This window comes from Phyllobates terribilis, unplaced genomic scaffold (genome assembly GCF_046119375.1).
Source record: "Phyllobates terribilis strain yellow unplaced genomic scaffold, ASM4611937v1 Scaffold_7__3_contigs__length_470593459, whole genome shotgun sequence".
Classification (NCBI taxonomy): Eukaryota; Metazoa; Chordata; class Amphibia; order Anura; family Dendrobatidae; genus Phyllobates; species Phyllobates terribilis.
The window spans coordinates 21,231,096-21,255,155 of record NW_027362767.1 but is presented as its reverse complement, the minus strand read 5'-3'; the positions used below and the strand labels follow the sequence as shown (position 1 = coordinate 21,255,155).

Sequence of the window (24,060 nt, the reverse complement as noted above, 5' to 3'; positions counted from 1 at the left end):
GTGATGTCACCGCTGATCTCTGGTGATGGATAGGCGGCATTCTCAGTGATGTCACTGCTGATCTCTGGTGATGGATAGGCGGCATTCTCAGTGATGTCACCGCTGATCTCTGGTGATGGATAGGCGGCATTCTCAGTGATGTCTCTGCTGATCTCTGGTGATGGATAGGTGGCATTCTCAGTGATGTCACCGCTGATCTCTGGTGATGGATAGGCGGCATTCTCAGTGATGTCTCTGCTGATCTCTGGTGATGGATAGGCGGCATTCTCAGTGATGTCACCGCTGATCTCTGGTGATGGATAGGCGGCATTCTCAGTGATGTCACCGCTGATCTCTGGTGATGGATAGGCGGCATTCTCAGTGATGTCACCGCTGATCTCTGGTGATGGATAGGCGGCATTCTCAGTGATGTCACCGCTGATCTCTGGTGACATTTAGGCTGGATGATTGGCTTGTGATGTTACAGGTAGATTTCCTTTCCTTCTGCAGATTCTGTGATGAGTGAAGATGACATGCTTAGAGCTGCCATGAAAATGTCTCTGGACACTGGTGGGACCAAGTCTGAATACCAAGACAAATGACCACTGAGCTGCGGCCCGTCCACTGTAGCGTGTCCTGTGTGAGCCGCCGCCGCTCGTCCTGCAGATATCGAGGATGTACATACTGAATATATCGTCCGGACCGGCGGCAGCTTTGGATATTTGATGCTTTTATGAATGTCTTTTTAAACGTGTCCGTGTGCGTCCATTACTCATTCTTCACCACCGGAGCAGCGTTTCTTCTGCAGCCGCCTCCTCCCCCTTTCTGACGGAACGTCACATGACCAAAGCACAAACCCTTCCCCCTTAAAGTCGGCCATAGAGGTAAAAACGTTCCCCACGTATCAGAAGCTTCGTCCTTATAGGACAGTAATCAGGACAGGGCACTGCAGTAAGTCTGTGGCCCAATTGCATTTTACTAAAGTGGGTTTAGCATATCTAAGGGTAGAGGTGAGCGCCCCTTTAAAGGAATCGTCAATAATGAGAGAGGTGTACCACTTTAAGAACATGCATAGACCCTGTGCGATTTGTCCTGAGCTCCATCTGATGTTTTTGCTTCGCTCCATTGGCCGATTATTATTATTTTGAGACTCCAGGGTGTCACTCCGACCACTCATCTGGCATGGCCGCTGTGAACAATACGTTCCTGATTAAGGGACGCTCTGACGCCACTCAACTGAGCCTCCCGACGTGCAGAGCTGGTAACGTCCCGTCAGCAGGCGCCTGCTCTGCACTTGTTCTGCCAGGAGTGAGCGGCGCCAGAGCATCCCTTTATTAACCCCTCTCTGCCAGGACCATATACTCACATGAGGGGGTCCCCTCCTGGTGACGGTGCTGTATCCCCCACATATTCCTCTTTTGTGTGTTGTCTTACAGAGCACTCTACACAAAATAAAGAGCTAATTTTATCTTTTCACTAATCGGCAAGGGATTATTGAGCGCGGACTGGTGTCTTACGGAGTTGTCTAATGGATAGAGGATGTCCGGCCGGGCAGGGACTACCCCTTTAATCAAAGCAGTGCCATAAAATACAAAAGGGGTATTCCACCAACACATGTAGTACCTGCTCAGAGGTTAGGATCCATCCATGGGGGTCAATCACAGGAATGAGGGGTGGGAATGCAATGAGTCCTCAGCAGGGGTGGATTAAGAGTAGCAAGGGCCCAGGGCAGTTTAGAAGGCGCGGCCCCCCTCACAAAGACACACACACCTGATGTATCACGTGACATGTCACATGATCCCCTGTGATCGATCATGTGATAGTTCACGTAAAATTAATTTGCCACAATATTAATTATAATAGCAATACGCCATCTATACACAGCAGGAAGCCTCACGTAGCCATCTATACACAGCGGGGGGGCGCACGTAGCCATCTATACACAGCGGGGGGGCGCACATAGCCATCTATACACAGCGGGGGGCCGCACGTAGCCATCTATACACAGCGGGGGGCCGCACGTAGCCATCTATACACAGCGGGGGGCCGCACGTAGCCATCTATACACAGCGGGGGGGCCTTACGGCGCCATCTATACACAGCGGGGGGCCTCACGGCGCCATCTATACACAGCGGGGGGCCTCACGGCGCCATCTATACACAGCGGGGGGCCTCACGGCGCCATCTATACACAGCGGGGGGCCTCACGTAGCCATCTATACACAGCGGGGGGCCTCACGTAGCCATCTGTACACAGCGGGGGGCCTCACGTAGCCATCTATACACAGCGGGGGGCCTCACGTAGCCATCTATACACAGCGGGGGGCCTCACGTAGCCATCTATACACAGCGGGGGGCCTCACGTAGCCATCTATACACAGCGGGGGGCCTCACGTAGCCATCTATACACAGCGGGGGGCCGCACGTAGCCATCTATACACAGCGGGGGGCCGCACGTAGCCATCTATACACAGCGGGGGGCCGCACGTAGCCATCTATACACAGCGGGGGGGCCTTACGGCGCCATCTATACACAGCGGGGGGCCTCACGGCGCCATCTATACACAGCGGGGGGCCTCACGGCGCCATCTATACACAGCGGGGGGCCTCACGTAGCCATCTATACACAGCGGGGGGCCTCACGTAGCCATCTGTACACAGCGGGGGGCCTCACGTAGCCATCTATACACAGCGGGGGGCCTCACGTAGCCATCTATACACAGCGGGGGGCCTCACGTAGCCATCTATACACAGCGGGGGGCCGCACGTAGCCATCTATACACAGCGGGAGGCCGCACGGCGCCCCCCAGATACAGCGGGAGGCTGCACGTAGCCATCTATACACAGCGGGGTGCCGCACGTAGCCATCTATACACAGCGGGGTGCCGCACGTAGCCATCTATACACAGCGGGGGGCCTCACGGCGCCATCTATACACAGCGGGGGGCCTCACGGCGCCATCTATACACAGCGGGGGGCCTCACGGCGCCATCTATACACAGCGGGGGGCCTCACGTAGCCATCTATACACAGCGGGGTGCCGCACGTAGCCATCTATACACAGCGGGGGGGCCTCACGGCGCCATCTATACACAGCGGGGGGGCCTCACGGCGCCATCTATACACAGCGGGGGGCCTCACGGCGCCATCTATACACAGCGGGAGGCCACACGTAGCCATCTATACACAGCGGGGGGCCTCACGTAGCCATCTATACACAGCGGGGGGCCTCACGTAGCCATCTATACACAGCGGGGGGCCTCACGTAGCCATCTATACACAGCGGGGGGCCTCACGTAGCCATCTATACACAGCGGGGGGCCGCACGTAGCCATCTATACACAGCGGGGGGCCGCACGACGCCATCTATACACAGCGGGGGGCCTCACGTAGCCATCTATACACAGCGGGAGGCAGCACGTAGCCATCTATACACAGCGGGAGGCCTCACGGCGCCCCCCAGATACAGCGGGAGGCTGCACGTAGCCATCTAAACACAGCGGGAGGCCGCACGCAGTCACGCACACATACAAACATATACAGACATATACATACACGCATAAACACATTTGAAACACAAAAATACATATAAACAGACATCACACAATGATATCTGCCTGCACACACACACTCACCATCCCCCGGCTCGGCTCCAGTCGTCCAGCTCCTCTCCGGTGCAGCAGTGCAGGGCGCACACTGGGTGACGTCATGCTAGCAGACACGGTCGCGCACAGGGCCGTGTCTCCTAGCTATGACGCTGCTGGGCCAGCACACATGGAAGTTAACAGGTGTAGTGCTGGCCCGGCCGAAGAAGAAGCAGCGGCCCTGCGCAGCTGCTGGGGAGCGGTCCAGGGGCCCCCCCGCCTCTGCCTGCCGGTATGTGCCGCATTGGCAACGGCGCCGCACATATTATAATGAGGGCAATTTGGCCATGGGCCCCCCGGAGCCCCGGGTGGTAGCCCAGATTGCCCTCATTATAATCCGCCTATGGTGCTCAGTCTATGGGTAACAGCAGCCTTTTAGAGATTGGGCAGAGCAGCAGTGACCATCACTCTCGGCACTCGGGGGAGCTGTGTTCTGGCAGTCAGTGGTCAGACCCCCTGCTGATCCTGTGGATAAATGCCACCCACACACTTCACATCACGTAGCAGCGCACATGTTCGGCTGCCGATCGAGTGATCGCTGAAGGTTCCTGGATCAGCTGCGGTCACGCCTCGAGTCGTTTGCTTTCCTTCACAGCCGCTTTGACTTCAGTGGAGCAGGTTCAATTTTTCCAGCACAGAAAGAAATAAAATCAGAATTATATTTGTGAGAAGACTCGTATCGGTATAATAACACCCTGGGCTGTGGAGGCAGTTTGGCTTACCGACTCCACAGCCCTGATAACACTTCCTGTCCCTGTTCTCAGTAGGTGTTATCAGAGGTGCAGAAGTCCTGCAACTTTAACCCAAAATAAAATCGCAACAAAATATTATACCATAAGGATTTATAAATTATCAAGAAATGTCCAAGTGTAGAACCTGGAGTCACACAGGAAGCGTCCTGTCTGCCGTCACACTGCGCCGACACCGCAACTACATGACTGAGTCTGGAGGGCCGCAGGCCGGTGCCATCCAACATTGCAGAGCCGAGACCGGCCCAGGAAAAGCAGAGGAGCCGCCGCTGCCCACAACGTACAGGGACCGGGGGGGCACGAAAAAGAAGGGAGGTGACCCCACAAATGTCAAGTACGCACGTAACCGGTGTATCTAATCCTGTCCTGTGTGATACGGTCTGCTGAGCCGTGTATCTAATCCTATCCTGTGTGATACTGTCTGCTGAGCCGTGTATCTAATCCTATCCTCTGTGATACTGTCTGCTGAGCCATTTATCTAATCCTATCCTGTGTGATACTGTGTGCTGAGCCGTGTATCTAATCCTATCCTGTGTGATACTGTCTGCTGAGCCGTGTATCTAATCCTATCCTCTGTGATACTGTCTGCTGAGCCGTGTATCTAATCCTATCCTATGTGATACTGTCTGCTGAGCCGTGTATCTAATCCTATCCTGTGTGATACTGTCTGCTGAGCTGTGTATCTAATCCTATCCTGTGTGATACTGTCTGCTGAGCCGTGTATCTAATCCTATCCTGTGTGATACTGTCTGCTGAGCCGTGTATCTAATCCTATCCTGTGTGATACTGTCTGCTGAGCCATGTATCTAATCCTGTCCTGTGTGATACTGTCTGCTGAGCCGTGTATCTAATCCTATGTGATACTGTCTGCTGAGCTGTGTATCTAATCCCATCCTGTGTGATACTGTCTGCTGAGCCGTGTATCTAATCCTATCCTGTGTGATACTGTCTGCTGAGCTGTGTATCTAATCCTATCCTCTGTGATACTGTCTGCTGAGCCGTGTATCTAATCCTATCCTGTGTGATACTGTCTGCTGAGCCGTGTATCTAATCCTATCCTGTGTGATACTATCTGCTGAGCAGTGTATCCAATCCTATGTGATACTGTCTGCTGAGCTGCTGTATCTAATCCAATCCTCTGTGATACTGTCTGCTGAGCTATGTATCTAATCCTATCCTGTGTGATACTGTCTGCTGAGCCGTGTATCTAATCCTCTCCTGTGTGATACTGTCTGCTGAGCCGTGTATCTAATCCTATCCTGTGTGATACTGTCTTCTGAACCGTGTATCTAATCCTATCCTGTGTGATGCTGAGCTGCTGTATCTAATCCTCTCCTGTGTGATGCTGTCTGCTGAGCCGTGTATCTAATCCTATCCTGTGTGATACTGTCTGCTGAGCAGTGTATCTAATCCTATCCTGTGTGATACTATCTGCTGAGCCGTGTATCTAATCCTATCCTGTGATACTATCTGCTGAGCCGTGTATCTAATCCTATCCTGTGATACTATCTGCTGAGCCGTGTATCTAATCCTATCCTCTGTGATACTGTCTGCTGAGCCATTTATCTAATCCTATCCTGTGTGATACTGTGTGCTGAGCCGTGTATCTAATCCTATCCTGTGTGATACTGTCTGCTGAGCCGTGTATCTAATCCTATCCTGTGTGATACTGTCTGCTGAGCCGTGTATCTAATCCTATCCTGTGTGATACTGTCTGCTGAGCCATGTATCTAATCCTGTCCTGTGTGATACTGTCTGCTGAGCCGTGTATCTAATCCTATGTGATACTGTCTGCTGAGCTGTGTATCTAATCCCATCCTGTGTGATACTGTCTGCTGAGCCGTGTATCTAATCCTATCCTCTGTGATACTGTCTGCTGAGCTGTGTATCTAATCCTATCCTCTGTGATACTGTCTGCTGAGCCGTGTATCTAATCCTATCCTGTGTGATACTATCTGCTGAGCAGTGTATCCAATCCTATGTGATACTGTCTGCTGAGCTGCTGTATCTAATCCAATCCTCTGTGATACTGTCTGCTGAGCTATGTATCTAATCCTATCCTGTGTGATACTGTCTGCTGAGCCGTGTATCTAATCCTCTCCTGTGTGATACTGTCTGCTGAGCCGTGTATCTAATCCTATCCTGTGTGATACTGTCTTCTGAACCGTGTATCTAATCCTATCCTGTGTGATGCTGAGCTGCTGTATCTAATCCTCTCCTGTGTGATGCTGTCTGCTGAGCCGTGTATCTAATCCTATCCTGTGTGATACTGTCTGCTGAGCAGTGTATCTAATACTATCCTGTGTGATACTATCTTCTGAGCTGCTGTATCTAATCCTCTCCTGTGTGATACTGTGTGCTGAGCCATGTATCTAATCCTATCCTGTGTGATACTGTCTGCTGAGCGTGTATCTAATCCTATCCTGTGTGATACTGTGTGCTGAGCCATGTATCTAATCCTATCCTGTGTGATACTGTCTGCTGAGCCGTGTATCTAATCCTATCCTGTGTGATACTGTCTGCTGATCGTGTATCTAATCCTATCCTGTGCGATACTGTCTGCTGAGCAGTGTATCTAATCCTATCCTGTGTGATACTATCTGCTGAGCCGTGTATCTAATCCTATCCTGTGATACTATCTGCTGAGCCGTGTATCTAATCCTATCCTGTGATACTATCTGCTGAGCCGTGTATCTAATCCTATCCTCTGTGATACTGTCTGCTGAGCCATTTATCTAATCCTATCCTGTGTGATACTGTGTGCTGAGCCGTGTATCTAATCCTATCCTGTGTGATACTGTCTGCTGAGCCGTGTATCTAATCCTATCCTGTGTGATACTGTCTGCTGAGCCGTGTATCTAATCCTATCCTGTGTGATACTGTCTGCTGAGCCGTGTATCTAATCCTATCCTGTGTGATACTGTCTGATGAGCTGCTGTATCTAATCCTATCCAGTGTGATGCTGCCTGCTGAGCCGTGTATCTAATCCTATACTGTGTGATACTGTCTGCTGAGCCGTGTATCTAATCCTATCCTGTGTGATACTGTCTGCTGAGACGTGTATCTAATCCTATTCTGTGTGATACTGTCTGCTGAGCCGTGTATCTAATCCTATCCTGTGTGATACTGCCAGCTGAGCCGTGTAACTAATCCTATCCTGTGTGATACTGTCTGCTGAGCCGTGTATCTAATCCTATCCTGTGTGATACTGTCTGCTGAGCCCTGTATCTAATCCTATCCTGTGTGATACTGTCTGCTGAGCCGTGTATCTAATCCTATCCTGTGTGATACGGTCTGCTGAGCCGTGTATCTAATCCTATCCTGTGTGATACTGCCTGCTGAGCCGTGTATCTAATCCTATCCTGTGTGATACTGTCTGCTGAGCCGTGTATCTAATCCTATCCTGTGTGATACTGACTGCTGAGCCATGTAACTAATCCTATCCTGTGTGATACTGCCTGCTGAGCCGTGTATCTAATCCTATCCTGTGTGATACTGTCTGCTGAGCCGTGTATCTAATCCTATCATGTGTGATACTGTCTGCTGAGCCGTGTATCTAATCCTATCCTCTGTGATACTGTCTGCTGAGCCGTGTATCTAATCCTATCCTCTGTGATACTGTCTGCTGAGCCGTGTATCTAATCCTATCCTGTGTGATACTGTCTGCTGAGCCATGTATCTAATCCTATCCTGTGTGATACTGTCTGCTGAGCCGTGTATCTAATCCTATCCTGTGTGATACTGTCTGCTGAGCCGTGTATCTAATCCTATCCTGTGTGATACTGTCTGCTGAGCCGTGTATCTAATCCTATCCTGTGTGATACTGTCTGCTGAGCCGTGTATCTAATCCTATCCTGTGTGATACTGTCTGCTGAGCCGTGTATCTAATCCTATCGTGTGTGATACTGTCTGCTGAGCCGTGTATCTAATCCTATCCTGTGTGATACTGTCTGCTGAGCCGTGTATCTAATCCTATCGTGTGTGATACTGTCTGCTGAGCCGTGTATCTAATCCTATCCTCTGTGATACTGTCTGCTGAGCCGTGTATCTTATCCTATCCTGTGTGATACTGTCTGCTGAGCCGTGTATCTAATCATATCCTGTGTGATACTGTCTGCTGAGCCGTGTATCTAATCCTATCCTGTGTGATACTGTCTGCTGAGCTGTGTATCTAATCCTATCCTGTGTGATACTGTCTGCTGAGCTGTGTATCTAATCCTATCATGTGTGATACTGTCTGCTGAGCCGTGTATCTAATCCTATCCTGTGTGATACTGTCTGCTGAGCCGTGTATCTAATCCTATGTGATACTGTCTGCTGAGCCGTGTATCTAATCCTCTCCTGTGTGATACTGTCTGCTGAGCCGTGTATCTCATCCTATCCTGTGATACTGTCTGCTGAGCCGTGTATCTAATCCTATCCTGTGTGATACTGTCTGCTGAGCCGTGTATCTAATCCTATCCTGTGTGATACTGTCTGATGAGCTGCTGTATCTAATCCTATCCAGTGTGATGCTGCCTGCTGAGCCGTGTATCTAATCCTATCCTGTGTGATACTGTCTGCTGAGCCGTGTATCTAATCCTATCCTGTGTGATACTGTCTGCTCAGCCGTGTATCTAATCCTATTCTGTGTGATACTGTCTGCTGAGCCGTGTATCTAATCCTATCCTGTGTGATACTGTCTGCTGAGCAGTGTATCCAATCCTATGTGATACTGTCTGCTGAGCTGCTCTATCTAATCCAATCCTCTGTGATACTGTCTGCTGAGCTATGTATCTAATCCTCTCCTGTGTGATACTGTCTGCTGAGCTGTGTATCTAATCCTATCCTGTGTGATACTGTCTGCTGAGCCGTGTATCTAATCCTCTCCTGTGTGATACTGTCTGCTGAGCCGTGTATCTAATCCTATCCTGTGTGATACTGTCTTCTGAACCGTGTATCTAATCCTATCCTGTGTGATGCTGAGCTGCTGTATCTAATCCTATCCTGTGTGATGCTGTCTGCTGAGCCGTGTATCTAATCCTATCCTGTGTGATACTGTCTTCTGAACCGTGTATCTAATCCTATCCTGTGTGATGCTGAGCTGCTGTATCTAATCCTATCCTGTGTGATGCTGTCTGCTGAGCCGTGTATCTAATCCTATCCTGTGTGATACTGTCTGCTGAGCAGTGTATCTAATCCTATCCTGTGTGATACTATCTTCTGAGCCGTGTATCTAATCCTATCCTGTGATACTGTCTGCTGAGCCATGTATCTAATCCTATCCTGTGTGATACTGTCTGCTGAGCGTGTATCTAATCCTATCCTGTGTGATACTGTGTGCTGAGCCATGTATCTAATCCTATCCTGTGTGATACTGTCTGCTGAGCCGTGTATCTAATCCTATCCTGTGATACTGTCTGCTGATCGTGTATCTAATCCTATCCTGTGCGATACTGTCTGCTGAGCAGTGTATCTAATCCTATCCTGTGTGATACTATCTGCTGAGCCGTGTATCTAATCCTATCCTGTGTGATACTGTGTGCTGAGCCGTGTATCTAATCCTATCCTGTGTGATACTGTCTGCTGAGCCGTGTATCTAATCCTATCCTGTGTGATACTGTCTGCTGAGCGTGTATCTAATCCTATCCTGTGTGATACTGTCTGATGAGCTGCTGTATCTAATCCTATCCAGTGTGATGCTGCCTGCTGAGCCGTGTATCTAATCCTATCCTGTGTGATACTGTCTGCTGAGCCGTGTATCTAATCCTATTCTGTGTGATACTGTCTGCTGAGCCGTGTATCTAATCCTATCCTGTGTGATACTGTCTGCTGAGCAGTGTATCCAATCCTATGTGATACTGTCTGCTGAGCTGCTCTATCTAATCCAATCCTCTGTGATACTGTCTGCTGAGCTATGTATCTAATCCTATCCTGTGTGATACTGTCTGCTGAGCCGTGTATCTAATCCTCTCCTGTGTGATACTGTCTTCTGAACCGTGTATCTAATCCTATCCTGTGTGATGCTGAGCTGCTGTATCTAATCCTATTCTGTGTGATACTGTCTGCTGAGCCGTGTATCTAATCCTATCCTGTGATACTGTCTGCTGAGCCATGTATCTAATCCTATCCTGTGTGATACTGTCTGCTGAGCGTGTATCTAATCCTATCCTGTGTGATACTGTGTGCTGAGCCATGTATCTCATCCTATCCTGTGTGATACTGTCTGCTGAGCGTGTATCTAATCCTCTCCTGTGTGATACTGTCTGCTGAGCCGTGTATCTAATCCTCTCCTGTGTGATACTATCTGCTGAGCCGTGTATCTAATCCTATCCTGTGATACTGTCTGCTGAGCCATGTATCTAATCCTATCCTGTGTGATACTGTCTGCTGAGCGTGTATCTGATCCTATCCTGTGTGATACTGTCTGCTGAGCCGTGTATCTAATCCTATCCTGTGTGATACTGTCTGCTGAGCCGTGTATCTAATCCTATCCTGTGTGATACTGTCTGCTGAGCCGTGTATCTAATCCTATCCTGTGTGATACTGTCTGCTGAGCGTGTATCTAATCCTATCCTGTGTGATACTGTCTGATGAGCTGCTGTATCTAATCCTATCCAGTGTGATGCTGCCTGCTGAGCCGTGTATCTAATCCTATACTGTGTGATACTGTCTGCTGAGCCGTGTATCTAATCCTATCCTGTGTGATACTGTCTGCTGAGCCGTGTATCTAATCCTATTCTGTGTGATACTGTCTGCTGAGCCGTGTATCTAATCCTATCCTGTGTGATACTGCCAGCTGAGCCGTGTAACTAATCCTATCCTGTGTGATACTGTCTGCTGAGCCGTGTATCTAATCCTATCCTGTGTGATACTGTCTGCTGAGCCCTGTATCTAATCCTATCCTGTGTGATACTGTCTGCTGAGCCGTGTATCTAATCCTATCCTGTGTGATACTGTCTGCTGAGCCGTGTATCTAATCCTATCCTGTGTGATACTGCCTGCTGAGCCGTGTATCTAATCCTATCCTGTGTGATACTGTCTGCTGAGCCGTGTATCTAATCCAATCCTGTGTGATACTGACTGCTGAGCCATGTAACTAATCCTATCCTGTGTGATACTGCCTGCTGAGCCGTGTATCTAATCCTATCCTGTGTGATACTGTCTGCTGAGCCGTGTATCTAATCCTATCCTCTGTGATACTGTCTGCTGAGCCGTGTATCTAATCCTATCCTGTGTGATACTGTCTGCTGAGCCGTGTATCTAATCCTATCCTGTGTGATACTGTCTGCTGAGCCGTGTATCTAATCCTATCTTGTGTGATACTGTCTACTGAGCCGTGCATCTAATCATATCCTGTGTGATACTGTCTGCTGAGCCGTGTATCTAATCCTATCCTGTGTGATACTGTCTGCTGAGCCGTGTATCTAATCCTATCCTGTGTGATACTGTCTGCTGAGCCGTGTATCTAATCCTATCCTCTGTGATACTGCCTGCTGAGCCGTGTATCTAATCCTATCCTGTGTGATACTGCCTGCTGAGCCGTGTATCTAATCCTATCCTGTGTGATACTGTCTGCTGAGCCGTGTATCTAATCCTATCCTGTGTGATACTGTCTGCTGAGCCGTGTATCTAATCCTATCCTGTGTGATACTGTCTGCTGAGCCGTGTATCTAATCCTATCCTCTGTGATACTGTCTGCTGAGCCGTGTATCTAATCCTATCCTGTGTGATACTGTCTGCTGAGCCATGTATCTAATCCTATCCTGTGTGATACTGTGTGCTGAGCCGTGTATCTAATCCTATCCTGTGTGATACTGTCTGCTGAGCCGTGTATCTAATCCTATCCTGTGTGATACTGTCTGCTGAGCGTGTATCTAATCCTATCCTGTGTGATACTGTCTGATGAGCTGCTGTATCTAATCCTATCCAGTGTGATGCTGCCTGCTGAGCCGTGTATCTAATCCTATCCTGTGTGATACTGTCTGCTGAGCCGTGTATCTAATCCTATTCTGTGTGATACTGTCTGCTGAGCCGTGTATCTAATCCTATCCTGTGTGATACTGTCTGCTGAGCTGCTCTATCTAATCCAATCCTCTGTGATACTGTCTGCTGAGCCGTGTATCTAATCCTATCCAGTGTGATGCTGCCTGCTGAGCCGTGTATCTAATCCTATCCTGTGTGATACTGTCTGCTGAGCCGTGTATCTAATCCTATCCTGTGTGATACTGTCTGCTGAGCCGTGTATCTAATCCTCTCCTGTGTGATACTGTCTGCTGAGCCGTGTATCTAATCCTATCCTGTGTGATACTGTCTTCTGAACCGTGTATCTAATCCTATCCTGTGTGATGCTGAGCTGCTGTATCTAATCCTATCCTGTGTGATACTGTCTGCTGAGCCGTGTATCTAATCCTATCCAGTGTGATACGGTCTTCTGAGCTGTGTATCTAATCATATCCTGTGTGATACTGTCTGATGAGCAGTGTATCTAATCCTCTCCTGTGTGATACTATCTGCTGAGCCGTGTATCTAATCCTATCCTGTGATACTGTCTGCCGAGCCATGTATCTAATCCTATCCTGTGTGATACTGTCTGCTGAGCGTGTATCTAATCCTATCCTGTGTGATACTGTGTGCTGAGCCATGTATCTCATCCTATCCTGTGTGATACTGTCTGCTGAGCGTGTATCTAATCCTCTCCTGTGTGATACTGTCTGCTGAGCCGTGTATCTAATCCTCTCCTGTGTGATACTATCTGCTGAGCCGTGTATCTAATCCTATCCTGTGATACTGTCTGCTGAGCCATGTATCTAATCCTATGCTGTGTGATACTGTCTGCTGAGCGTGTATCTGATCCTATCCTGTGTGATACTGTCTGCTGAGCCATGTATCTAATCCTATCCTGTGTGATACTGTCTGCTGAGCCGTGTATCTAATCCTATCCTGTGTGATACTGTCTGCTGAGCCGTGTATCTAATCCTATCCTGTGTGATACTGTCTGCTGAGCCGTGTATCTAATCCTATCCTGTGTGATACTGTCTGCTGAGCCGTGTATCTAATCCTATCCTGTGTGATACTGTCTGCTGAGCGTGTATCTAATCCTATCCTGTGTGATACTGTCTGATGAGCTGCTGTATCTAATCCTATCCAGTGTGATGCTGCCTGCTGAGCCGTGTATCTAATCCTCTCCTGTGTGATACTGTCTGCTGAGCGTGTATCTAATCCTCTCCTGTGTGATACTGTCTGCTGAGCCGTGTATCTAATCCTCTCCTGTGTGATACTATCTGCTGAGCCGTGTATCTAATCCTATCCTGTGTGATACTGTCTGCTGAGCCCTGTATCTAATCCTATCCTGTGTGATACTGTCTACTGAGCCGTGTATCTAATCCTATCCTGTGATACTGTCTGCTGAGCGTGTATCTAATCCTCTCCTGTGTGATACTGTCTGCTGAGCCGTGTATCTAATCCTCTCCTGTGTGATACTATCTGCTGAGCCGTGTATCTAATCCTATCCTGTGATACTGTCTGCTGAGCCATGTATCTAATCCTATGCTGTGTGATACTGTCTGCTGAGCGTGTATCTGATCCTATCCTGTGTGATACTGTCTGCTGAGCCATGTATCTAATCCTATCCTGTGTGATACTGTCTGCTGAGCCGTGTATCTAATCCTATCCTGTGTGATACTGTCTGCTGAGCCGTGTATCTAATCCTATCCTGTGTGATACTGTCTGCTGAGCCGTGTATCTAATCCTATCCTGTGTGATACTGTCTGCTGAGCCGTGTATCTAATCCTATCCTGTGTGATACTGTCTGCTGAGCGTGTATCTAATCCTATCCTGTGTGATACTGTCTGATGAGCTGCTGTATCTAATCCTATCCAGTGTGATGCTGCCTGCTGAGCCGTGTATCTAATCCTCTCCTGTGTGATACTGTCTGCTGAGCCGTGTATCTAATCCTATCCTGTGTGATACTGTCTGCTGAGCCGTGTATCTAATCCTATTCTGTGTGATACTGTCTGCTGAGCCGTATATCTAATCCTATCCTGTGTGATACTGCCAGCTGAGCCATGTATCTAATCCTATCCTGTGTGATACTGCCTGCTGAGCCGTGTATCTAATCCTATCCTGTGTGATACTGCCTGCTGAGCCGTGTATCTAATCCTATCCTGTGTGATACTGTCTGCTGAGCCGTGTATCTAATCCTATCCTCTGTGATACTGTCTGCTGAGCCGTGTATCTAATCCTATCCTGTGTGATACTGTCTGCTGAGCCATGTATCTAATCCTATCCTGTGTGATACTGTCTGCTGAGCCGTGTATCTAATCCTATCCTGTGTGATACTGTCTGCTGAGCCGTGTATCTAATCATATCCTGTGTGATACTGTCTGCTGAGCCGTGTATCTAATCCTATCCTGTGTGATACCGTCTGCTGAGCCGTGTATCTAATCCTATCCTGTGTGATACCGTCTGCTGAGCCGTGTATCTAATCCTATCCTCTGTGATACCGCCTGCTGAGCCGTGTATCTAATCCTATCCTGTGTGATACTGTCTGCTGAGCCGTGTATCTAATCCTATCATGTGTGATACTGTCTGCTGAGCCGTGTATCTAATCCTATCCTGTGTGATACTGTCTGCTGAGCCGTGTATCTAATCCTATCCTCTGTGATACTGTCTGCTGAGCCGTGTATCTAATCCTATCCTGTGTGATACTGTCTGCTGAGCCGTGTATCTAATCCTATCCTGTGTGATACTGTCTGCTGAGCCGTGTATCTAATCCTATCCTGTGTGATACTGTCTGCTGAGCCGTGTATCTCATCCTATCCTGTGTGATACTGTCTGCTGAGCAGTGTATCTAATCCTATCCTGTGATACTGTCTGCTGAGCCGTGTATCTAATCCTATCCTGTGTGATACTGTCTGCTGAGCCGTGTATCTAATCCTATCCTGTGTGATACTGTCTGATGAGCTGCTGTATCTAATCCTATCCAGTGTGATGCTGCCTGCTGAGCCGTGTATCTAATCCTATCCTGTGTGATACTGTCTGCTGAGCCGTGTATCTAATCCTATCCTGTGTGATACTGTCTGCTGAGCCGTGTATCTAATCCTATCCTGTGTGATACTGTCTGCTGAGCCGTGTATCTAATCCTATCCTGTGTGATACTGTCTGATGAGCTGCTGTATCTAATCCTATCCAGTGTGATGCTGCCTGCTGAGCCGTGTATCTAATCCTATACTGTGTGATACTGTCTGCTGAGCCGTGTATCTAATCCTATCCTGTGTGATACTGTCTGCTGAGACGTGTATCTAATCCTATTCTGTGTGATACTGTCTGCTGAGCCGTGTATCTAATCCTATCCTGTGTGATACTGCCAGCTGAGCCGTGTAACTAATCCTATCCTGTGTGATACTGTCTGCTGAGCCGTGTATCTAATCCTATCCTGTGTGATACTGTCTGCTGAGCCCTGTATCTAATCCTATCCTGTGTGATACTGTCTGCTGAGCCGTGTATCTAATCCTATCCTGTGTGATACTGTCTGCTGAGCCGTGTATCTAATCCTATCCTGTGTGATACTGCCTGCTGAGCCGTGTATCTAATCCTATCCTGTGTGATACTGTCTGCTGAGCCGTGTATCTAATCCTATCCTGTGTGATACTGACTGCTGAGCCATGTAACTAATCCTATCCTGTGTGATACTGCCTGCTGAGCCGTGTATCTAATCCTATCCTGTGTGATACTGTCTGCTGAGCCGTGTATCTAATCCTATCATGTGTGATACTGTCTGCTGAGCCGTGTATCTAATCCTATCCTCTGTGATACTGTCTGCTGAGCCGTGTATCTAATCCTATCCTCTGTGATACTGTCTGCTGAGCCGTGTATCTAATCCTATCCTGTGTGATACTGTCTGCTGAGCCGTGTATCTAATCCTATCCTGTGTGATACTGTCTGCTGAGCCGTGTATCTAATCCTATCCTGTGTGATACTGTCTGCTGAGCCGTGTATCTAATCCTATCCTGTGTGATACTGTCTGCTGAGCCGTGTATCTAATCCTATCCTGTGTGATACTGTCTGCTGAGCCGTGTATCTAATCCTATCCTGTGTGATACTGTCTGCTGAGCCGTGTATCTAATCCTATCGTGTGTGATACTGTCTGCTGAGCCGTGTATCTAATCCTATCCTGTGTGATACTGTCTGCTGAGCCGTGTATCTAATCCTATCGTGTGTGATACTGTCTGCTGAGCCGTGTATCTAATCCTATCCTCTGTGATACTGTCTGCTGAGCCGTGTATCTTATCCTATCCTGTGTGATACTGTCTGCTGAGCCGTGTATCTAATCATATCCTGTGTGATACTGTCTGCTGAGCCGTGTATCTAATCCTATCCTGTGTGATACTGTCTGCTGAGCTGTGTATCTAATCCTATCCTGTGTGATACTGTCTGCTGAGCTGTGTATCTAATCCTATCATGTGTGATACTGTCTGCTGAGCCGTGTATCTAATCCTATCCTGTGTGATACTGTCTGCTGAGCCGTGTATCTAATCCTATGTGATACTGTCTGCTGAGCCGTGTATCTAATCCTCTCCTGTGTGATACTGTCTGCTGAGCCGTGTATCTCATCCTATCCTGTGATACTGTCTGCTGAGCCGTGTATCTAATCCTATCCTGTGTGATACTGTCTGCTGAGCCGTGTATCTAATCCTATCCTGTGTGATACTGTCTGATGAGCTGCTGTATCTAATCCTATCCAGTGTGATGCTGCCTGCTGAGCCGTGTATCTAATCCTATCCTGTGTGATACTGTCTGCTGAGCCGTGTATCTAATCCTATCCTGTGTGATACTGTCTGCTCAGCCGTGTATCTAATCCTATTCTGTGTGATACTGTCTGCTGAGCCGTGTATCTAATCCTATCCTGTGTGATACTGTCTGCTGAGCCGTGTATCTAATCCAATCCTATGTGATACTGTCTGCTGAGCTGCTCTATCTAATCCAATCCTCTGTGATACTGTCTGCTGAGCTATGTATCTAATCCTCTCCTGTGTGATACTGTCTGCTGAGCTGTGTATCTAATCCTATCCTGTGTGATACTGTCTGCTGAGCCGTGTATCTAATCCTCTCCTGTGTGATACTGTCTGCTGAGCCGTGTATCTAATCCTATCCTGTGTGATACTGTCTTCTGAACCGTGTATCTAATCCTATCCTGTGTGATGCTGAGCTGCTGTATCTAATCCTATCCTGTGTGATGCTGTCTGCTGAGCCGTGTATCTAATCCTATCCTGTGTGATACTGTCTGCTGAGCAGTGTATCTAATCCTATCCTGTGTGATACTATCTTCTGAGCCGTGTATCTAATCCTATCCTGTGATACTGTCTGCTGAGCCATGTATCTAATCCTATCCTGTGTGATACTGTCTGCTGAGCGTGTATCTAATCCTATCCTGTGTGATACTGTGTGCTGAGCCATGTATCTAATCCTATCCTGTGTGATACTGTCTGCTGAGCCGTGTATCTAATCCTATCCTGTGATACTGTCTGCTGATCGTGTATCTAATCCTATCCTGTGCGATACTGTCTGCTGAGCAGTGTATCTAATCCTATCCTGTGTGATACTATCTGCTGAGCCGTGTATCTAATCCTATCCTGTGATACTATCTGCTGAGCCGTGTATCTAATCCTATCCTGTGTGATACTGTCTGCTGAGCCATTTATCTAATCCTATCCTGTGTGATACTGTGTGCTGAGCCGTGTATCTAATCCTATCCTGTGTGATACTGTCTGCTGAGCCGTGTATCTAATCCTATCCTGTGTGATACTGTCTGCTGAGCGTGTATCTAATCCTATCCTGTGTGATACTGTCTGATGAGCTGCTGTATCTAATCCTATCCAGTGTGATGCTGCCTGCTGAGCCGTGTATCTAATCCTATCCTGTGTGATACTGTCTGCTGAGCCGTGTATCTAATCCTATTCTGTGTGATACTGTCTGCTGAGCCGTGTATCTAATCCTATCCTGTGTGATACTGTCTGCTGAGCAGTGTATCCAATCCTATGTGATACTGTCTGCTGAGCTGCTCTATCTAATCCAATCCTCTGTGATACTGTCTGCTGAGCTATGTATCTAATCCTATCCTGTGTGATACTGTCTGCTGAGCCGTGTATCTAATCCTCTCCTGTGTGATACTGTCTTCTGAACCGTGTATCTAATCCTATCCTGTGTGATGCTGAGCTGCTGTATCTAATCCTATTCTGTGTGATACTGTCTGCTGAGCCGTGTATCTAATCCTATCCTGTGATACTGTCTGCTGAGCCATGTATCTAATCCTATCCTGTGTGATACTGTCTGCTGAGCGTGTATCTAATCCTATCCTGTGTGATACTGTGTGCTGAGCCATGTATCTCATCCTATCCTGTGTGATACTGTCTGCTGAGCGTGTATCTAATCCTCTCCTGTGTGATACTGTCTGCTGAGCCGTGTATCTAATCCTCTCCTGTGTGATACTATCTGCTGAGCCGTGTATCTAATCCTATCCTGTGATACTGTCTGCTGAGCCATGTATCTAATCCTATCCTGTGTGATACTGTCTGCTGAGCGTGTATCTGATCCTATCCTGTGTGATACTGTCTGCTGAGCCGTGTATCTAATCCTATCCTGTGTGATACTGTCTGCTGAGCCGTGTATCTAATCCTATCCTGTGTGATACTGTCTGCTGAGCCGTGTATCTAATCCTATCCTGTGTGATACTGTCTGCTGAGCGTGTATCTAATCCTATCCTGTGTGATACTGTCTGATGAGCTGCTGTATCTAATCCTATCCAGTGTGATGCTGCCTGCTGAGCCGTGTATCTAATCCTATACTGTGTGATACTGTCTGCTGAGCCGTGTATCTAATCCTATCCTGTGTGATACTGTCTGCTGAGCCGTGTATCTAATCCTATTCTGTGTGATACTGTCTGCTGAGCCGTGTATCTAATCCTATCCTGTGTGATACTGCCAGCTGAGCCGTGTAACTAATCCTATCCTGTGTGATACTGTCTGCTGAGCCGTGTATCTAATCCTATCCTGTGTGATACTGTCTGCTGAGCCCTGTATCTAATCCTATCCTGTGTGATACTGTCTGCTGAGCCGTGTATCTAATCCTATCCTGTGTGATACTGTCTGCTGAGCCGTGTATCTAATCCTATCCTGTGTGATACTGCCTGCTGAGCCGTGTATCTAATCCTATCCTGTGTGATACTGTCTGCTGAGCCGTGTATCTAATCCAATCCTGTGTGATACTGACTGCTGAGCCATGTAACTAATCCTATCCTGTGTGATACTGCCTGCTGAGCCGTGTATCTAATCCTATCCTGTGTGATACTGTCTGCTGAGCCGTGTATCTAATCCTATCCTCTGTGATACTGTCTGCTGAGCCGTGTATCTAATCCTATCCTGTGTGATACTGTCTGCTGAGCCGTGTATCTAATCCTATCCTGTGTGATACTGTCTGCTGAGCCGTGTATCTAATCCTATCCTGTGTGATACTGTCTACTGAGCCGTGCATCTAATCATATCCTGTGTGATACTGTCTGCTGAGCCGTGTATCTAATCCTATCCTGTGTGATACTGTCTGCTGAGCCGTGTATCTAATCCTATCCTGTGTGATACTGTCTGCTGAGCCGTGTATCTAATCCTATCCTCTGTGATACTGCCTGCTGAGCCGTGTATCTAATCCTATCCTGTGTGATACTGCCTGCTGAGCCGTGTATCTAATCCTATCCTGTGTGATACTGTCTGCTGAGCCGTGTATCTAATCCTATCCTGTGTGATACTGTCTGCTGAGCCGTGTATCTAATCCTATCCTGTGTGATACTGTCTGCTGAGCCGTGTATCTAATCCTATCCTCTGTGATACTGTCTGCTGAGCCGTGTATCTAATCCTATCCTGTGTGATACTGTCTGCTGAGCCATGTATCTAATCCTATCCTGTGTGATACTGTGTGCTGAGCCGTGTATCTAATCCTATCCTGTGTGATACTGTCTGCTGAGCCGTGTATCTAATCCTATCCTGTGTGATACTGTCTGCTGAGCGTGTATCTAATCCTATCCTGTGTGATACTGTCTGATGAGCTGCTGTATCTAATCCTATCCAGTGTGATGCTGCCTGCTGAGCCGTGTATCTAATCCTATCCTGTGTGATACTGTCTGCTGAGCCGTGTATCTAATCCTATTCTGTGTGATACTGTCTGCTGAGCCGTGTATCTAATCCTATCCTGTGTGATACTGTCTGCTGAGCTGCTCTATCTAATCCAATCCTCTGTGATACTGTCTGCTGAGCCGTGTATCTAATCCTATCCAGTGTGATGCTGCCTGCTGAGCCGTGTATCTAATCCTATCCTGTGTGATACTGTCTGCTGAGCCGTGTATCTAATCCTATCCTGTGTGATACTGTCTGCTGAGCCGTGTATCTAATCCTCTCCTGTGTGATACTGTCTGCTGAGCCGTGTATCTAATCCTATCCTGTGTGATACTGTCTTCTGAACCGTGTATCTAATCCTATCCTGTGTGATGCTGAGCTGCTGTATCTAATCCTATCCTGTGTGATACTGTCTGCTGAGCCGTGTATCTAATCCTATCCAGTGTGATACTGTCTTCTGAGCTGTGTATCTAATCATATCCTGTGTGATACTGTCTGATGAGCAGTGTATCTAATCCTCTCCTGTGTGATACTATCTGCTGAGCCGTGTATCTAATCCTATCCTGTGATACTGTCTGCCGAGCCATGTATCTAATCCTATCCTGTGTGATACTGTCTGCTGAGCGTGTATCTAATCCTATCCTGTGTGATACTGTGTGCTGAGCCATGTATCTCATCCTATCCTGTGTGATACTGTCTGCTGAGCGTGTATCTAATCCTCTCCTGTGTGATACTGTCTGCTGAGCCGTGTATCTAATCCTCTCCTGTGTGATACTATCTGCTGAGCCGTGTATCTAATCCTATCCTGTGATACTGTCTGCTGAGCCATGTATCTAATCCTATGCTGTGTGATACTGTCTGCTGAGCGTGTATCTGATCCTATCCTGTGTGATACTGTCTGCTGAGCCATGTATCTAATCCTATCCTGTGTGATACTGTCTGCTGAGCCGTGTATCTAATCCTATCCTGTGTGATACTGTCTGCTGAGCCGTGTATCTAATCCTATCCTGTGTGATACTGTCTGCTGAGCCGTGTATCTAATCCTATCCTGTGTGATACTGTCTGCTGAGCCGTGTATCTAATCCTATCCTGTGTGATACTGTCTGCTGAGCGTGTATCTAATCCTATCCTGTGTGATACTGTCTGATGAGCTGCTGTATCTAATCCTATCCAGTGTGATGCTGCCTGCTGAGCCGTGTATCTAATCCTATCCTGTGTGATACTGTCTGCTGAGCGTGTATCTAATCCTCTCCTGTGTGATACTGTCTGCTGAGCCGTGTATCTAATCCTCTCCTGTGTGATACTATCTGCTGAGCCGTGTATCTAATCCTATCCTGTGTGATACTGCCAGCTGAGCCGTGTAACTAATCCTATCCTGTGTGATACTGCCTGCTGAGCCGTGTATCTAATCCTATCCTGTGTGATACTGTCTGCTGAGCCCTGTATCTAATCCTATCCTGTGTGATACTGTCTACTGAGCCGTGTATCTAATCCTATCCTGTGATACTGTCTGCTGAGCGTGTATCTAATCCTCTCCTGTGTGATACTGTCTGCTGAGCCGTGTATCTAATCCTCTCCTGTGTGATACTATCTGCTGAGCCGTGTATCTAATCCTATCCTGTGATACTGTCTGCTGAGCCATGTATCTAATCCTATGCTGTGTGATACTGTCTGCTGAGCGTGTATCTGATCCTATCCTGTGTGATACTGTCTGCTGAGCCATGTATCTAATCCTATCCTGTGTGATACTGTCTGCTGAGCCGTGTATCTAATCCTATCCTGTGTGATACTGTCTGCTGAGCCGTGTATCTAATCCTATCCTGTGTGATACTGTCTGCTGAGCCGTGTATCTAATCCTATCCTGTGTGATACTGTCTGCTGAGCCGTGTATCTAATCCTATCCTGTGTGATACTGTCTGCTGAGCGTGTATCTAATCCTATCCTGTGTGATACTGTCTGATGAGCTGCTGTATCTAATCCTATCCAGTGTGATGCTGCCTGCTGAGCCGTGTATCTAATCCTCTCCTGTGTGATACTGTCTGCTGAGCCGTGTATCTAATCCTATCCTGTGTGATACTGTCTGCTGAGCCGTGTATCTAATCCTATTCTGTGTGATACTGTCTGCTGAGCCGTATATCTAATCCTATCCTGTGTGATACTGCCAGCTGAGCCATGTATCTAATCCTATCCTGTGTGATACTGCCTGCTGAGCCGTGTATCTAATCCTATCCTGTGTGATACTGCCTGCTGAGCCGTGTATCTAATCCTATCCTGTGTGATACTGTCTGCTGAGCCGTGTATCTAATCCTATCCTCTGTGATACTGTCTGCTGAGCCGTGTATCTAATCCTATCCTGTGTGATACTGTCTGCTGAGCCATGTATCTAATCCTATCCTGTGTGATACTGTCTGCTGAGCCGTGTATCTAATCCTATCCTGTGTGATACTGTCTGCTGAGCCGTGTATCTAATCATATCCTGTGTGATACTGTCTGCTGAGCCGTGTATCTAATCCTATCCTGTGTGATACCGTCTGCTGAGCCGTGTATCTAATCCTATCCTGTGTGATACCGTCTGCTGAGCCGTGTATCTAATCCTATCCTCTGTGATACCGCCTGCTGAGCCGTGTATCTAATCCTATCCTGTGTGATACTGTCTGCTGAGCCGTGTATCTAATCCTATCATGTGTGATACTGTCTGCTGAGCCGTGTATCTAATCCTATCCTGTGTGATACTGTCTGCTGAGCCGTGTATCTAATCCTATCCTCTGTGATACTGTCTGCTGAGCCGTGTATCTAATCCTATCCTGTGTGATACTGTCTGCTGAGCCGTGTATCTAATCCTATCCTGTGTGATACTGTCTGCTGAGCCGTGTATCTAATCCTATCCTGTGTGATACTGTCTGCTGAGCCGTGTATCTCATCCTATCCTGTGTGATACTGTCTGCTGAGCAGTGTATCTAATCCTATCCTGTGATACTGTCTGCTGAGCCGTGTATCTAATCCTATCCTGTGTGATACTGTCTGCTGAGCCGTGTATCTAATCCTATCCTGTGTGATACTGTCTGATGAGCTGCTGTATCTAATCCTATCCAGTGTGATGCTGCCTGCTGAGCCGTGTATCTAATCCTATCCTGTGTGATACTGTCTGCTGAGCCGTGTATCTAATCCTATCCTGTGTGATACTGTCTGCTGAGCCGTGTATCTAATCCTATTCTGTGTGATACTGTCTCCTGAGCCGTGTATCTAATCCTATCCTGTGTGATACTGTCTGCTGAGCAGTGTATCCAATCCTCTGTGATACTGTCTGCTGAGCTATGTATCTAATCCTATCCTGTGTGATACTGTCTGCTGAGCCGTGTGTCTAATCCTCTCCTGTGTGATACTGTCTGCTGAGCCGTGTATCTAATCCTATCCTGTGTGATACTGTCTTCTGAACTGTGTATCTAATCCTATCCTGTGTGATGCTGAGCTGCTGTATCTAATCCTATCCTGTGTGATGCTGTCTGCTGAGCCGTGTATCTAATCCTATCCAGTGTGATACTGTCT

The 24,060-nt window shown here is 47.8% G+C and overlaps 1 protein-coding gene across 2 annotated transcripts in view; it reads left to right on the top strand.

The window, feature by feature from the left end:
• ATXN3 (ataxin 3) overlaps nt 1-1,459 on the top strand; it is a 97,885-nt gene extending 96,426 nt beyond the window's left edge. For both annotated transcript variants that reach the window (XM_073638264.1, XM_073638265.1), the window contains exon 11: nt 490-1,459. In XM_073638264.1, the coding sequence (XP_073494365.1) occupies nt 490-581 (92 nt within the window). In that variant the 3' untranslated portion in view covers nt 582-1,459. The remainder of the gene's footprint in view (nt 1-489) is intronic.
• The last annotated feature ends 22,601 nt before the right edge of the window (nt 1,460-24,060 follow it).